The sequence below is a fragment of the Sinohyriopsis cumingii genome, chromosome 15 (genome assembly GCF_028554795.1).
Source record: "Sinohyriopsis cumingii isolate HCF-2022 chromosome 15, ASM2855479v2, whole genome shotgun sequence".
In the NCBI taxonomy this organism is placed as follows: domain Eukaryota; kingdom Metazoa; phylum Mollusca; class Bivalvia; order Unionida; family Unionidae; genus Sinohyriopsis; species Sinohyriopsis cumingii.
The window spans coordinates 149,720,780-149,738,556 of NC_142975.1; the positions used below are offsets into that span (position 1 = coordinate 149,720,780).

The 17,777-nt window shown below is 34.7% G+C and overlaps 1 protein-coding gene across 1 annotated transcript in view; it reads left to right on the forward strand.

Annotated features, from left to right (window-relative positions):
• Positions 1 to 1,320: 1,320 nt before the first annotated feature.
• Positions 1,321 to 17,777, forward strand: part of LOC149783046 (beta-1-syntrophin-like) — a 51,730-nt gene continuing 35,273 nt past the window's right edge. The window contains exons 1-3 of the mRNA XM_089934644.1: positions 1,321 to 1,793; positions 10,178 to 10,560; positions 14,355 to 14,497. Of these exons, the coding sequence (XP_089790770.1) occupies positions 1,328 to 1,793; positions 10,178 to 10,560; positions 14,355 to 14,497 (992 nt within the window). The 5' untranslated portion in view covers positions 1,321 to 1,327. The remainder of the gene's footprint in view (positions 1,794 to 10,177; positions 10,561 to 14,354; positions 14,498 to 17,777) is intronic.

Here is a 17,777-nt window from a genome sequence, read left to right on the forward strand (position 1 = left end):
AAACGCAACTGCTACTGAACATGATAATGAAGTGGATGAAATGGGACAAACTATACTTGATAGCTCCGTCTGTGGATGATCAACGTTGTTATGATGTTATAAAAGATTTTAATGAGAGTGCAAAAGCGCTGAGTGAAGACGGCGAGGATGTTGTTGAATTTATAACTGATATTGAAGAAGCTCCGTCCGTGGAAGACCTTAACGGGGAAATAAATAACCTAGTAGTGTATGATGATGTGATGCTGGACAAGCAAAAAAATCCTGCAAGAATATTTTCACGAGGTCGTCATAAAAACACTGATGTGATTTATGTTACTCAGCGTTATACACAAATTCCTAAAGTAATTAGAGACAACTGTAATCTTCTTGCGGTGTTTAATGGAGTTGATGTTCACACGCTGAGAAACATTCATCAGACATGGTGTAGCGGTGATATGGACATAAATAAATTCAAAAATTTCTTTAGTCGCGCTCAAAGAACCCCGCATGGATTTGTAACAATAAATTTACACGACCCCAGAACAAGATACCGTATCGGACTTGATACACTGTATGGTTAACATGAAAATGTTTCCTTGGAAATCTTCGTCTTCCCAGAGCAGCAGAGGGGCGCAAACTACACCTGATTTTTCGATGATACCTCACCGTGGAAATTATGTCGGATACGAGTCGGATTTATTGAAGTAACTCGCGTTATATCAGCGGAAATACAAAGCATTTTCAAGGACATTTTTTTTTTGTCTCGTTTTCTGAATAAAAGTGTTATTTCATGGAAATAACGCTTCTATCGGGAATAGTTTCAGTGGATGGGGTGTCTCGGAAAAGTAGTTTGTAGGATTCGCCCCCTCTGCTGCTACTATATATAACAACCACATTTTCGGGTTTTGTTTCATTAAATGCATCTTTGAATTACCGAAGGTACCTGAGAAATAATGAAAAATATCATATTTTAAACAACTGTATATGTCACATTTAAATCCCGGACGAAACTTAATAATATTTCACGTGGAACGAATCAGCTACTTTTTTGGTCAAATCTGCCCGCAATCTGTGCCGAATCGTGGGCCGAGTAAGCCTGGTCTGAATGAGCCAATGTCCGAATCAGCCTTCTACTATTGCTCTAACATTTCAAACATTAATAATTCAAATGTGATTTTAAAACATCAGCAAATGATGTTCAACTTTTGTATTCGTTTTGGGAGGATTGCGAATTTTAAACACAGAAACCTGGTTAACTCGCATTGTTTTGTGCAAGAAACATAACTGCTCTAATTACAAACTTTTTGGCAAATTTTGTTCGAGTAATTTCCCTTGAAAAAAAGGGAAGATGGCGGCTTCCTTGCTAGGTCGATCCGGACTGTTCGAAGTCTACATTCGACAGCAATGGTGTCGTGTATCTGTCACCTTAAACGACGAATCACTCGTACTAGCGTTAGAAGAAAACCCAGAATCCCTAAACGGGTCAAACGGAATTTCTATCGCAGCGTCGCCCGTGTCTAGTGGCTCGAATGCAAAACTTGACCCAGTTCCCGACAACATAGCTGGGCAGAAAAGATTGGTAAGAGTTGTAAAGGAGGAACAAAATGGACTTGGCATTAGTATAAAGGGAGGAAAGGAGAATAAAATGCCCATCCTAATCAGCAAAATTTTTAAAGGTATGGCTGCAGATAAAACTGAAAAGCTTTATGTTGGTGATGCCATTCTGTCTGTGAATGGTGAAGACCTGCGCGATGCAACTCACGACGATGCCGTTCGAGCACTGAAGAAAGCAGGGAAAGTGGTTGAGCTCGAGGGTAAGATATTTTCATGAAACAAGAGAATTTTAAAAGACGCTGTGAAAAACACACTGCACAACATTGCTTTGTCTTTCTTGCGATCTTTTTCATGACTAAGTTTAGCAATATTCCAATTAAAAATTTACGGAGAAGTCACTTCTCTTTCCAAACCAAGGAGTAGTTGGAATCCCAACAGCAAAACCTTTTTTCCTTTGCAATATTTAAGGATATTGTCTGTGTCTTGTTGTGTTACCAACATAAATGTCATCAAATTACTAGTACTCATTCATTGTGAAATGTTTAGGATATTTACATATACGGTATAAAAATAAAAATCTAAAGATATTTGTAACTGTGATAATTGTTATTTTGATGTTACAGATATAGTGGTTTCACATTACCATTCTTAATTTTACATGCTTCAGTTTGTTACGGTTTATTTTCTTTATTCATATTTTATTACTTAAATTTCATTCCTCCTTTAATCAGCATGATGTGTGGTTTTTTAAGCATTATACTTCAGCACCAAACATGTTTTAATCTCTTTCATCTTCTCCAAATCACAATCAATACTAAAATCACTCCATAAAAGGAAGTCTTAGTTGGAAACCCCATTATTGACCAATATTCTCATGAAAAATATGGATGGTAATGAATGAGGAGACTAAGTGGTGCTTATGGAAGTTTGTTACTGTTCTTCCAAATGAATAATGGAGTTGAGAGACTTCTTGTGTTGTCTAGTTTGTTGTAAATGAAAATGATGCCAATTTGGATTCTAATATAACTGCCAGTCTCCAGCTTGACAATCTTGTTATCACTACTTCTTGTAGATGGCTGGTCATATTGCTATTGCATTTTCACCAACAGACTTGTTTTGATGGTGAAATGTTAATAATTAGATATGGTGTATGTCTGCTATTGAATATGGCCACCATGGTATTGTCATTCCTCCAAAATGGAAAATTCTGTCAACATGGAGTTTCCACCTGAATACTTTTCATTATCATGATTTGTTGGTCCTAAATGAAAATGGTGCCAAGTTGACAAAGTATGCCCACCTCAGCATTTAATTAGAAAATCTTGTTTTTACTTCAGAATATCAAAGATGATTTCAAGACCATACAATTAAAAGGAAGAAATTGTGTGTTCTTTAATAGTAGGAAATTGTTTTCATCCAGTGAAACATGAGACTCTCATCACATCAGCTAATTGGAAAATATTATCGCTAAACATTATTAAAGATGCGTTATCACTCTGCAGTCAACAGGAAGAAATGGTCCTATCTTGAATTCCAATGAAATTCTTTTCAGACAGTAGAGTATCAGTCCCTTCGAAGAACTATTGGTATTTGGTGGAAATGTAGTTTTCCAGTAAGAACAGTATGTATGGATAGATATAATATGTTTTCAGCAAATGAGTTTGTGATAAATAACTTGAATGAATAACTGTAAAACATACAGTTGTTCATCTTCATTATTGGCACAGTAGCAGGGGTCATGTGTTAGGACAATGGTACAATGTTGCTTGTATTGGAACTGCATGTAACAGCAGAAACATTACCACAGAATACATATAATTATTACGACTAGATAATCTAGCTCATTGCTTATTTTCATTTGTGCATCCGGGAGAAAAACTGTACCTCATGTAACTTTTAGTATGTTATGTATGATTTTGGTGGTGATAACATTCCAGATTCCCTTGTAACCCTGGTCTTATTCTATCATGTTTAAAATTCATGGTCGAGATATGGAAATGGAAAATAGTGTCGGTGACTATATGTACAATGTAAGTTTGGCAAGGGATGTAAATCTAAATTTGTTATCCATGTATTGACTTTACTTTATCATTGTACTTTTTCTTTTTCCTGTATGATATAATTTTATCATTTTGAAAATTGCATTATCAATAACAGGAGCCATAATGAGTTTTAAAAAAATGAAAGTTGAATATATCTAGCTTCATTATTTAAATGTACATGTAAATTGTCAAAGTGGGATCTTTGTTTTCACTCAGAATATTGCAGAAAAGTTAAATAAATCTGTATAATTGTGTTCATTAATGAAAGAAAGAAGATGGTGAGAAAAGTAGATATATTTCATAAAGCTGGAAAATACATGTAGAAGTAACAGAATAATAATACATATATTTGCATTTTAAAGATGTTTATTCAACAGAAGCACATTGCAAAAATTTAAAATAATTCATTCTAAAGTACACTGAATTTGCTCTCATGAGGGTCCCAAATATCAAGCAAGAGGGAGTGACTTTTATAACTTTGGTTGTTCAAGATGAAATTTTCCTACACCTTGTCCAGTTGCATTAGTGGTTGTATAGATCACAGAATATTCCCAATAGAAAACTTGTTATTTGCCAAAACAGTAGTGGTGTAGAGCAGTCACCATACCCAGGGACTAGCAAAAAACAGTGTATTCAGGGTATTGCATTGCAGGATTCACACCAATTTTTGTATTTATAAACTTTAATAATCACTAAATTTCCCCCATTTTGTTTAGAAACATTAACCCTTTTTCCAAACATGAATGGGGGATTTCCCATCAAATCTTTCAGTTCTTAGATAGACCCTGTCAGAATTATATAGCTTTGTCTCAAACCGTACTTTTCTTCACATAATCGATAAGTAGATAATTTATTTTCCATCTATAACAAGTTAAGCATATTTTAACTCATTAATAACTGACATGTAACAAAATTAGTGTTTCTTATGATGTCATTTTTTATATTGTTTGATCATGTGATCCAAACTCTAGATGCCAACAATTTTTTTCATGTAATGGGTCAAATGACCGCATCCTATGTAGGGCAGATGCCTGTTAATAAATCTGCTCTGCTCATTAATGTAGGCCATGACTTTTGCCAGTCGCTTGAATAGAAAAGCTGTACCTCAGATTATAATCTGTTCATACTTGCTGGATAATCAACTCTTATGTCAAGCCAGTTCTCAGGTTTATGTGTGCAAATATGTTAAATTATAAAATCTTTTTAAAATTTGAAAAATAAAAAATATTTTGGATTCAGATGTGGAAAAAAATATGTCTTCAACTCTGTGCCAAATCCTTTGCTGATAGTAATGGAACAAATGGAGTAGTACCAGGAAAACAACCCAGTTTGAAGATGAGGCACGACCAAGGTCCCATTGCTTTCAGCTTCTCATCTATTTCTTAAAGTGAGATTTTGTATCATCCTGCTTACAGTACATTCAATTATATCAGTTTCAAAAAGGGTGGTATTGGATGGGTAAAACATAATCCTTACAGTTCCAGATTTGTACACCTGGGTATATATTTTATATTGAATTTAAGAAAATATGAGCAATTCCTACAATGTTTCTTTGACTTAAACAAGTCACTTTTATGATGTGTTTATAATATTATCGAAATTGAATTCTCCCTATCTGCTGAATTCCAAATTTAATTGTTGAATGCTAAAAAATAAGAAATGTGTTAGAAATTCTTCATTTCAGGAATAAAATTTGAGATGTTATGATGTTTCTTGGAATGGTGGCTAGATCCACATGTATTATATATTTTAAAGACATAATCATTTAATCAATCATGATTCATTTATACAAAGAAACAGTACATAAATAAATGATATAAATATAATATTTGGAATTGTAATGTATAATCAGTGGTTCATTTCATTAGAATCAGGCAGTTTATTAACACATTAACCCCTAGTGACAACTTTATGGGGCAGGAGGTAGTAGCCTACTGCTGAGCTCTGTAGCTTCATGGTCATGCATGATACACTAAAGTGGGTGGTATTATAGAAAGGTAGACAGATGTAGCTCTACAATGATACCAAATAGTCTGGAATATCTAGTTGCACTACAAAATACAGATAGAAAACCTCATTTTTTGGACCCGACTTTTTTTTACCCAAAATTTGCCCGTGGTCGGAATCTGATTTTGTGTCCGGATTTTAGACTTTTTGGTCTCAGATCTAAGGCAAACCAGTATGAACTGTAAACAGACAGATGAGCCTTTGCAAAAAGTAGGATAAGATGGGCATTTGGAATAAAGAGTGGTCTGCATACAAAAATAATGGCTCCGTTTAGGAAAAAAAAGAAAAGAAGTCCAACTTTTACCCTTCTGCTCATGTGCGAGTCAAATAGCCAACGAAAATCGATGTTTCTAATACCACTAGGCAGTATGTTATTGAAAGATGACCAGGGATTTGGTATTTTCGAGTCTATTCAGAAATAGCTTTCAAAATGTGTTTCCTACTTGATTTTTAGGCGAAAATGACAAAAAGCTCCAGGGGTTAACATGTTAATAGAAAATGCTTTAGAATAATTACCACTACACATTGTTATGAAAATAAAATATCTGGTATTGGGGCAAAATTATATACCTGTGCCACATATCAATATGATTCACAATACAGTCTACAATAATATACGTTATCAATACACACATGAACTTGGTGTTCTTTTAATCTTCCTATATACTTTTCATCTTTCAGATGTTTGTCAGTGGTACGGTGGTGCTGTTTTATGTGTTGACAAATTGGTTGTATTTCCTTATGCATATTATAGACAATCATTGACTTATCAGCTGTTAGCTATATGCTATTCTGATCCTTGACCTGTTAGTTGTCAGTGGTATTATTTCAACCTTTCAGGTCATTTCAGGTTGACCCATTTGATCAGATGCAGGGCTCTTCTTGGCCACCACAACCTTTGATTGGCACTGCATGAATGCTTTAAAAACATCTTGTATCTTGTCATCACTTAAATTTGCATGTGTTTGTGATTTGGATTTTTAACGTAGCTTAAAACATTTTCAGTCATATCACTACAATGTCTGCAGTGTAGCAGTTTATAGGGATGTTTAGCACTGAGGTATCATGCCGCAGACATGTAGCATGATGTCCCACCCAGTTACATTATCCTGACACCAGGATGACCAATCCTAATGCTGATCACCTAGCGAGGTAGCTGTTAGTACCATTTTTAGACATCTTTGAAATTACTCGGTCGTGGTTCAAACCCACGACCTCTTGCATCCAAGGTGGATCCTTTTGCTACTGGGCCATCTGAGCAGTCCTCACTTGAATTTGTAATGCATTACAGTCTTATCGTACCACATACATGATGCAAAAATACCATGTATTGCCCTCATACGTGTTAACAGAAGTCAGGGACAAACAATAAATGAACCTACTTTCTTACCCAGTCCTAACTGGATGGGAGGATGAAGGATAAACAAAGCAATTATAGGACACCTGGTCAGAGGCTAAGTGAGCATTCGCTAATACCTGCATCCATCATGTGTCATGCTCTTGTCAATCAACACTTGTTTGTGAGCACTTTAATGGCATTACTTCTGATCTAACGTCAATCAAACCTGGTTTGTAAGTTTATATGTTCAAAGATCACTGATCTGTTGAGTTCATGAGGTGATCTTGCAACTGATTGATTGAGCTTTTGAACACTACAGGCTATATTTATGATCAGATCTTGATTCATTTAAGCTGTGTCGTCAAGTTCTCTGGGGTTTTTGTTTGTGAGTATCATCCATGGATATTAATGAATTCTTACATCTGATTGTTTGAGCTTGTGAAATAGATCTAATGTACCCTCCTTCCTGACAAAAAGTGACTAATGAAGGTAATTTTTGTGTATCCTATGTTGATTCAATTGAAAAAGGCTTTGACTCTCAAAAAGAGTGCTGATATTTGTGAATTGATGGTCATATCAACATGATTTTATTTATCACTTTAAAGATTGAAATGAAGACGGTGCTGATGAAACATCCAATATGGCTGCCATGGTAGCCATCTTGAACATTTTCTTGTAGCTACATTTGCTTAACAGATGGTCATATATACATATTGATATGGGGTCATTACTAAGAGGCTTAGGACAGCTGGTTGGTCCAGAATGAAAATGATACTGATGAGACATCTAGTTTCATGGCCATGGTCGTCATCTTAACGATCTTGTTTCTCAACTCGCAAATGGATAATCATAACCCTATCAGTTTTAACTACAGAACTTGTTATAATGTGTAATTATAATGTGTAATTGATCATAAACGAAAATGGTAATATACCTCTGATTTGGCTGTGATAATAGCTATCTTTGGAATTGTTTTATAGCTACTTCTCCTTATCAGGTGTGATATAGAAATGGGGTTTTCCCGAAAAGACGTCATAAAATGTCTAGTGAGTACTGAATGTGTCATAAATGAAAATGATGATGATCAGGCTTCCAGCTTGATGGACATTGTGGTTATCATCATAGTCTTGTTATCCCTGCTTCTCATGAAAGTGTAGTCATAGTGACTTTGGGTTTTAACTTGTGATGTTTAATTGGTCCTAAATAAAAACAGGGCATTTCAAACATCTATGTGACTAAATGGACATCTGGATAACTTTGTTAAAGCTACTTTTCCTGAACAGATGGTCATATACACATGGGGTATTCAGATAAAGACTTTTAGTGTTATCTTGTTAGTCCTTAGTCCTAATTAAAAATAACATTGATAAGCCCGTCAAATGATGGTCATGTTGATCATTTTGTTATCACTAATTCTCATGAAGGGATGGTCATCTTGATATGGGATTTTCATTAAAACAATTCTCATTAATTGTAAATGGTTTTAAATGAAAATGAATCCATTGTGTTTTAATAAAAGATGAAAAATCTTGCTTCAGTTTCCTCTCTACAACTGATTGCCATGATTGCCACTTTGATATTTGAGAAAAAAGACCAAATCTTTCTTGTATTATGTAGATGTTTATACATTAAAATGATGCTTTCTTGATGGCTGCCTTGAAAATCTTTATTTCGCTTCTTTTTTTGAACGAATGGTCACATAGAAATGGGATTTTCACAAAAATGCTAAAACACTGTAGGTCTATATACATGTAGCTGGGTCTGATGGAAAATGGTGCTTATCTGACATTCTAATGTAACACTGTGGTGCCTATCTTGAAAATCTTGTTGTCACTACTCCTCTAGCATGAATGGTGGCATTGATGTGGGGTTTACACCAAAGTGCTTCTTGCGATATTGCTTCTGAATGAAGCTGACCATCTGAGTGTATATCTGCATGTTTGTTAAGAAGTTTTGAAAACCAGACTTAATTCACCTTGTGGTCAAGTCAAAGGTCATTCATTGCATATTTGTACTTTGTCCTCTGAGCTGATGAACACAGTGACTTCTGCATATACAGGTAAATTTTGACCAGACTTTGCATTTAATTGCATTCCATTGAACATGTTGATAGTCAACACTTGGACTTTAATTTATGGTCCACACTTTGGGCTTGAGTTTTTAGGTGTACTGGTTTGTAAGCATGTTTTTACAAAAAGGAATGCATCATTTCAAAAAAAAGTTTGGGGATATTTCTGACGAGTACATTACACCACTTCATCTTTTCCATTCCCCCAAAATGTTGATTATAGTTTTAACCCAACTTTGCATGTGGACGTATTGTGACATTATCTGAAACGAATTCAGTGATCTTTTTTCTGTGATATTAAGGTCAAAGTCAGTGACAAAGAGTTTTTTATTTGTACTTGCAGGTATCTTGCAGACATTTTAATTCAGACATGTAAAAAAGTAATTTCATTACTAAATTTGGTATGTTGGAGTTTTCAAAACTATCAGACTGATTTGGCTTCAGTACTAGGCAGTTAAAACAAAGACTAAAAGGATGGAATATACAGTTTTATAATGGATTCTTTTTGGCCATTACAGCATTACTTTTTAAATTGTCAAAGTACAAGGCATATACAGCAGTTGGAATGGAGAGATTAGAATCAATTTAACCCATTTGATTTGGGGTAGTAGTTTATTTTGTTTTCAGGAATGTTCAACGTTTGTCTCATTTCTTCAGTATCCAAACTTTGCAGTTTTTCAAAGCATGTAAACGTTTTAGAAAATCAGAATTTTAATAAGTGTTGCATGCACTTGTGGAAGCTTGAGCTGCACTCACTATAATACAAGCTTGGCAGAAAAATGAGAACATGTTCGTATGCCCGTGTCTGTATGGGGTTTGAAAGCACATCAGTGCAATCCAGACTGTGTAGTACTGAGTAAGTTTATAGGCATCCCAAAACAGACATCCAAAACAAAAGCCATAAAGGGTAAATTCCCCAAAAAGAAATGCAAAGAAATATTTATTTAATACATGAAATTCATCCAAACTCTTCAAAAGTCCAAGACATTCTGAGTGTGAACAATGAAGAGCATCGCATCACTTCTACTGTTTTTCTTTTTTCAGAAGTTCTCAAGCATTAAAACAAAGCTTTATTCATAACTCCAAACATTTAATGTAATTAGGGCATTACATATCTTTTCTTTATTTAACATTAATGAAAATAATATGCTTCAAGTGTATGATTTACATTTTTTTTTTTTGTTGCAGTTAAATATCTCAGAGAAGTGACACCCTACTTTCGGAAAACATCAGCTCTCAACGAAATAGGGTGGGGAACTCCAGATTCACATCGTGACACTGGCAAAGCAAATTGGTCTGAAACCAAAGCAATTCCACTTAAATTGTGCTACCTCTGCCGCAACCTCAGCATGTCGGATCCAGACAAAAGAACAATTGAACTTCACTCCCCAGATGGTAAAAGTTCCTGCATTCTGCGTTTTCCTGATCAAGCTACAGCCAGTGATTGGTTCAATGCTATACACTCAAATGTCACAATGCTAACGGCACAAGCTGTTGCTGATGCCAATAACATTATGACTATGGCACCAAATCAAAGGGAGATAAGGCACATTGGCTGGTTGGCAGAACAGGTAAATAATATTCATGGTTAGGTTTTCCACATTGTACAAAATGAACAAAACATTTATGTCTGTTCTAAAGGACATTTTTATTTATTTACATTTTGTATTTTACTTGCTTGCAGTAAACATTCAAGAAAAGGTAAAAGAATTGTACATCATTATCTTAATTTACAAGTCAAGGCATAAACATCAGAAAGCTGTCATGTTGTTTGTACAGGGAACCTTAGTGGTGATGTAGGCTCTTCAGAGAGAGAATACTTGTATATATGATACAGTACGAAATTGATCCTTGGGTATGCTGTGATATGTTTTATCACTGCAGATGGAAGGAGCCAGGCTTATCCATGGAAAGAATACTTGTCTGTATGATACATTACAAAATTAATCCTTGGATATGCTGTGATATGTTTTAGCACAGGGAACTGTGGATGGAGCGAGACAGGCTTATCCATGGAAAGAATTCTTGTCTGTATAAGACATTACCAAATTACATATTGTTTATTGAGCATGCTGTCCTATGTTTAAGTGCAGTGAATGGGGGTGGGGGGGGAAGAGGTGGTGCATCTCCAGAGAATATTGCTTTGTATGATACTGTATGTATTATTTGGGCATTCTTTATAGACAGATTTCACTATCTATGGAATGTTTTTCCCAGCTCTACTTAGTAGCACAACAGGTAGATGATAGAACAATAAATGATGTGAAGTATTTGAAAATTCTATTCCCTGTTTACTCATTTTTGTCATATATATTCAGCAGATGTCTCGCTAGGATTTGAAAACTTGGAGTTCAGGACTCCCATTTTGGTAAAAATAGGAGTCCCACTATCAAAAGTTGCAGTCCCTTCTTTCCTACAGAATCAACACAGACGTGAATGCATCTATTTTTAGATGGAGAGGTTTTCGTAATGTAATCACTCACTTTAATATAGCTTCATTACAACAGTCCATTGACAGGATTGCAAATTTATGGTTTATTTATTTGTCTACGTCCTTGTAGTAATTTTAGGCAATGGTTAAATAGTATCCGATTTGCTGTTTTTTTCCCCCGTATTTTCTCAAATACGTGTCAGGTGGGAAAACAGCTTAGACCTTAAAGCGCATCTTGTGAATTCCACAACATAGCATTGTCCCATACGTTTCTGACCTACATAATTTGCATTTTAAAGTTAAATCTTTAATAAAATAATACCTTGTCTTTGCTTTCAATGATTTGTATATTTTTCTGAAAATATTTGCCCGACGATTTACGAAAACAGACAATCTAATAAACTCGTACATCCCAAGCTTAGCGAAGTCCGCCATTATTTCACGTTAGGCCTACTTTTTCACTTAGTTTCAAACTAATTTTATGACGAAATAGTGTACAAGAGGCAGTTAATATATATCCAGATCACCGATTCTGATCTTAAAACACATGTTTGTATGTTTTATCATCAAAGGATATCATGCAGGAAATAACTATCTTACTCGGAAAAGGGTTAATGGTCAATCAGCTATCAAAACATATGCTTGTGAATGGGCAAGAGTTTGTTTGTTTGTTAACATAATTGATATCAAAACTAGGCCTAGCTACTGATGTCTTGATGAGTACATTTCGCTAAACACTGGAACTAACTGGGCTAAGGCGAGGGACATTTAAAAAAAGTATGGTCAGTCAATGTATCTCTTAAATAGCTCTTGTTCGTCCATCAGAGTGATGCTGAATTTTGTCAATCCAAGTAAGGACTTATTCCAAACACTAAGCTAGACATCACACACTTTCTTACACTTAGCTACTGTCCTATCCGAACTATCAATTCTAGCAGTTTTAGCACTCTTTTGAATCTAGTTACAATCTTCGTCAGTTTGCCGTTTAACCCAAAAATACTTATCCAAATTTATGAATGGCATTTGTTTAAGTCTCAAATGTCTTGATTCTGAGGTCACGTGCACTACTTATTCCGATACATTAGGAAATGAACACAATAACGAAAGCTAAAGTTGTTTATTTGATGTAATTTTATAAATGACCGCATTTATATCTCTGGGTCTTTCTGACGCTGAATTCAATCACTGTAAATATCACTACATTTTCTCATCTGGCCGCCAGTCAGAGCCTTTGAACTTGCCTCCCAGCTATTGCATCATGTACTCTTATAATGGCAACATGTATGTTCGTCAAGGGGTCTTTCAGTCACTGAATGCTGTCATTGTAAATATCAGCACAGCTAATTGATCAACACATTTTCCCACAAAGCAGGTGGCTGAAGCAGGACTGGCAAGTCTTTGAATTTTGCCGCACACGTATTACATGCATACGGAGGACTCCCGCCTCAGTGATTTTCTGTGTCCCAGATCAAAAATTGGCATCCAAATACGTGTAATTAAGCGTTTCCGAGATTTCTGATTCAGGAAAGGACATGGAGTAATTGTCAATGATTGATAGTGCAAAACATATAAACTTTAGAATTTTCATTTGAGGTATATAATAGTTGCATTTTTATGGATATATTTGTTTATGATTCAAGCATTTTTATTGCTGAATGTTTTGTAAGACCTCAAGACCTGTATAAAAATAATAGCATATATATTGCCCACAGAGGTCTTGGAAATGCTTAATCGTGCATATTTGGATGCAGTTTTTTTACCTGGGATGCAGAAAATAACAGGAGTCCTCCGTACAAGCTCATTTGCCAGTCCTGCTTCAACCATCTGCTGAGTGGGAAAATGTGCCGATCAGATGATCATTTTAGCTGTGCTGATATTTACAGTGAGAAAATTCAGTTGCTGAAAGACCCCCAGATGTACATGTAGTCATTGTAAGAGTATATTTGAAGAACATGACCCAATAGCTTGGCGGCAAGTTCAACTAGCTGCAGTGTGGTGGGAAAATGTGCTGATATTTACAATGACTGAATTCAGAGACAGAAAGACAAACACAGTGATGTACTTTTGTGTAAGAGTACATCAAATGAACAACTTTACCTTTAATTATGGTGTTCATTTCCAAGCATAGCCAAATAAGCAGTGCATGTGACCTCGAAATCAAGACATGTTGCGAGTTAAGACAAAATGCTGTTTGCAAATTTGTTTAAGTATTTTGGGACAAATTGGCAAAGATTGTAATGAGATTAAACAGAGTGCTGGAAGTTGCTAGAACTGATATTTTACATGGAACACAATGTGTGATTCTTAGCTTAGTGCATGAAGTAAGACATTTCCTTGGCCTGATATAATTCACTCTCACTTTAATGGACAAATAAGAGTTATGTCAGTGGTGTAAAGAAGTTAGAAAATTAAACTCAATGGCAACCACTGTTTCTACTCATCTGGAAATTTAGCCGCTTCATGTGTGTCCAATATGCTTCTAGTAGGAGACTGCAACTTTTGCTGGTGGGCTCCTGTTTTTTTTCCAAAATAGGAGTCCTGGACTCCCAGTTTTAAAATCCTAGTGAGACCTCTCATTTATAAGTTGGCTTCATCTGCAAACAGCATAAACACGGATCTGCCATTGCATATTGTGCCAGCAGACTGGGATCTGTGTATGTTGTTCTGCATATTAGTCCTAATAATCTACATAGACCTAGACCAGCCAGCACTTTCTGCAATGGTGGATCTGTTTAGGTGCTGTTTGCAGTTTTATCTGACTTGTAAATGAGTGCATATGGTATTTTTGTAAATATCATAATATTCACATATGCACTTTTACCAATAATTTTTTTTTTCCTATTTAATTTTTTTCAATAAAGTTTTTGTCCATTTCCAAGTGAAACTTTCAGTGTTTATTGAAAACTTAATTAACTATTTACTGCATTTGTACAGCTCCTGAATGAGCAGGGTGCCCCAAGCTGGAAGCCTGTGTTTATTGCCCTGACAGACAAAGACCTTCTGATGTATGACATTGCTCCTTGGAGCAAGGAGGAGTGGGCCACACCCTTCCAGACACACCCCCTACTTGCAACGAGGTATGTTCTTAAATGCTCACTTGCCTATGTACCCGTAAAAAGAACTTATTTACCTTTTTCATAAAGGGTTGCTGTGAAGGTTTTCACATTTCCTTGTATTCATATCTAAAAGTACATATTTATCTACAAATCCCACCTGTGCTTCCTTGCACCTAAATCATCTGTAAATTTTTACTTCATGTGATCAGTTGACCTTGAACAGAAACTAGGCACTCGTCACAGCAATGTCAGAAATGGAATCAGTTCTTTTAGTATACTACACATCATACATCTATGTTACATTTGTGTGAACAAACATAAACTGTGGAATTTATCACAATAATTGGATCAGAGATATATATATATATATTTGAAAACATTGATACTGTTCTGTCGAGTTTTTGGATTTGTATACAGCATGTATTATGTAAATTTGATATGTTGATTATAACAGTATAGGACATCACTTAATACATTCTTGATTTATAATGAAAGAGATATACTTGCATTTTCGTTACGACACTGTGATGACTACGATTTTATATTTGACAGTTGGTACTTCACATGTTCCTGGGCTCTATAGCCATGTCCTTCGATGCCACTTTATATCACATGAATTGGTAAATTTATTAATGCCATCTTTCATGTAAACAGTTCTCCAATATTGTTTTCTAGAAGGGTATGGTGTCATCTATAACCACACAACACTATAGGAGGATAATTTCCTTGAAAAAAGGGAAGGTCTAGTGTTATCAATGACCAAACAACACCATAGATGGATAGTTCCCTTGGAGAAGGCAATAATAGAATAATAGTACACCACTTAAAGTGTGGTAATTTTATATTTTTATCATGACAACAGATTAATCACATCCATTTTATAGCATGCTTAAGTCAAACATTTCTTGTTTTGGTTGGAATTTACCACATTATTATAAAACAACCTAGCTACCAACCATAATTTTAAAATATGTACATTAAGACACACTTATTTTTAAGCCTTATATCATGATGATGCTGATAACTATTATTTTTATTCTCATCATCATCACTATAATCATCATCATTTTTTATTTTAAAGCATTTTAGTTTAACCATGCTGCTCCTATTATCAATTACTGTGACACAAATTTCGATTTTTAGTTCACCCGCTTGTAAGTTAAATTAAACTTGTATCACGGTTTGGCATCTATCGCAAGTCCATTAACAACTGCTATTTTAAACATTTTCTCATAAACAACTGGTCTAGTTTTGATCAAATTTAGGACAGAACATCTTGCCATGAATTTGTTTTTACAATTGATGCCGATCTGTCATTAGATAAAGCCAGCATTACTAAAAATATAATAAACCCTTTAAACAACTTCTTTTCAAAAACTGCTGAACAAAGTTTAATCAAATTTAGCAACATCCTGGCAGAGAGGTCTTTTATATTTTTGCAAATGATACTGATCCACTTTCAGATATGGCCACCATTTTTAAAAATAAAAAAGCAGCTGTTTAGTGGTTAAAAAAACCCCATACATTTCCATTACGTTTTTTAAAAGCACTTTCTAAAATTTGACCAAACATGACAGAAATCAAGACCTTACGAATGATGTTGATCTGTCATCAAATATGGCCACTTTTACTTAGAATAGAACAATCTTCAAATAACTGCTTGAAAACTACTAATAGATTTTGACAAAACTTGAGAAAAAGCATCCTGGCTTGAAGACCTTTCAGACTTGTACAAATGATGCCAATCCACTATCAAATAAGACCACTGTTGCTTAAAATAGGAAAACCTTCTCAATAACTTCTCAAGAAAATTACAGTTGAATGTGATCACAACTTACAAAAAGGACCCTGGCATAGAAGGCTTTTCAGATTGTACAAATGTTGTTGATCTACAATCAAATATGGTCACCATTACTAAATATGCCTAATAAAGCAAGGGAAGTAACCTGTTGTGAGGACAAATATTGGTGAGATGCTTAGTTCTCTCCCTTGCAGAAATGAAAACCAATTTTAAAGCACTAGTTTATAGTACAGGATTCATACATTTCAGTAAAACAAGTTACTTAAATTTGAAAAATAATACACCTTGGGGATTAAATTGAATAATCTGTAATTTGAATCTGAAAAAAATATAAATATAAAAAGTAACAAATCTAAGTAGATGAAGTAAATTATGAAAAAGATTAGATTTGATAAATGTCATGCTTGCAGTTATTGGAATGAATTTATAGTAGAATATCACATTGCCCAACAACTAATAAAAACCTCTAAATGTCTTAAAATAGAATTGCCATGCCAGCATTTTTTTATGTAATGCCTGGAATCACAAATTATCTCAAATGTATATTTTATATTGTTAGCTTTTAAAACATCCTGTTTTCAGTTTCTCAGAATCAGTTTCCTGAAATCCTGACCCCACAATTTTCTGGACACCAATACTAAAAAGCGTCAGTCCATTATAAAAAAATGGAAAAAACCCAACAAAAATGAATTCCAGATTTTCTGAATGTTATGACCAGATTCAGTTTCATTTCATTCATAGGTAACAACATAGACATCATGCTCATTAAGACGCATATTGCTTCTGCCAGTATTTTTTGGCACCTTCTGGACATAGACTAGAAGTCATGAATTAACAAGGGCTACCTTTACATGATGTTCAATAATTGTGGTCAGTTCAGATTTACAGCAAATTAAATGAAACACAAATTGCTCAAGCGTTTGTATAAATTGTATATGTAACTGTTGTATAATACTGTGTTACTGAGAAATACTGGAAAGTTTTTTTTCAGCGGAATAAAATTAAGTCATGCAGCAATGGTTCACTTTCAGTAAATGGAGGACTATAATTATTTTCAAAAACAACTGACCAACCATTTTCTTCTCATTATTATTACATGAAAATAGAAACACACGTGTTATCTATTTAAGCAAAACAGACAATGTGGCTAGTGAGTGCTGCAAAATTTTCTTTCCACTCAATAGCTCACATACGTTTAAGAATTGCTTGGTCCAATTGGGCCTCTTGTTTCATTGTCTTTTTTTTGGTTTGTTTAAATTTTGATATAACTTAAATTTAACTGGGTCAGTCCTAAATTAAGTTGACCAAAATCTTGAATGCAAATCAGAATACATTTTTCAAGTCAAAAGATCGTCTTTATTTGTGTTTGTACAATATGTGTGTAAAAAATGCAGACCTCTTGTAGAATAATGTCATTAGTTTTTTTTGGCGGGGGGGAGGCAAGGTAGGAAGGTTTCTAATCAAAATAAATTGGCTATTTCCATAAAAAGCCCCAAAATG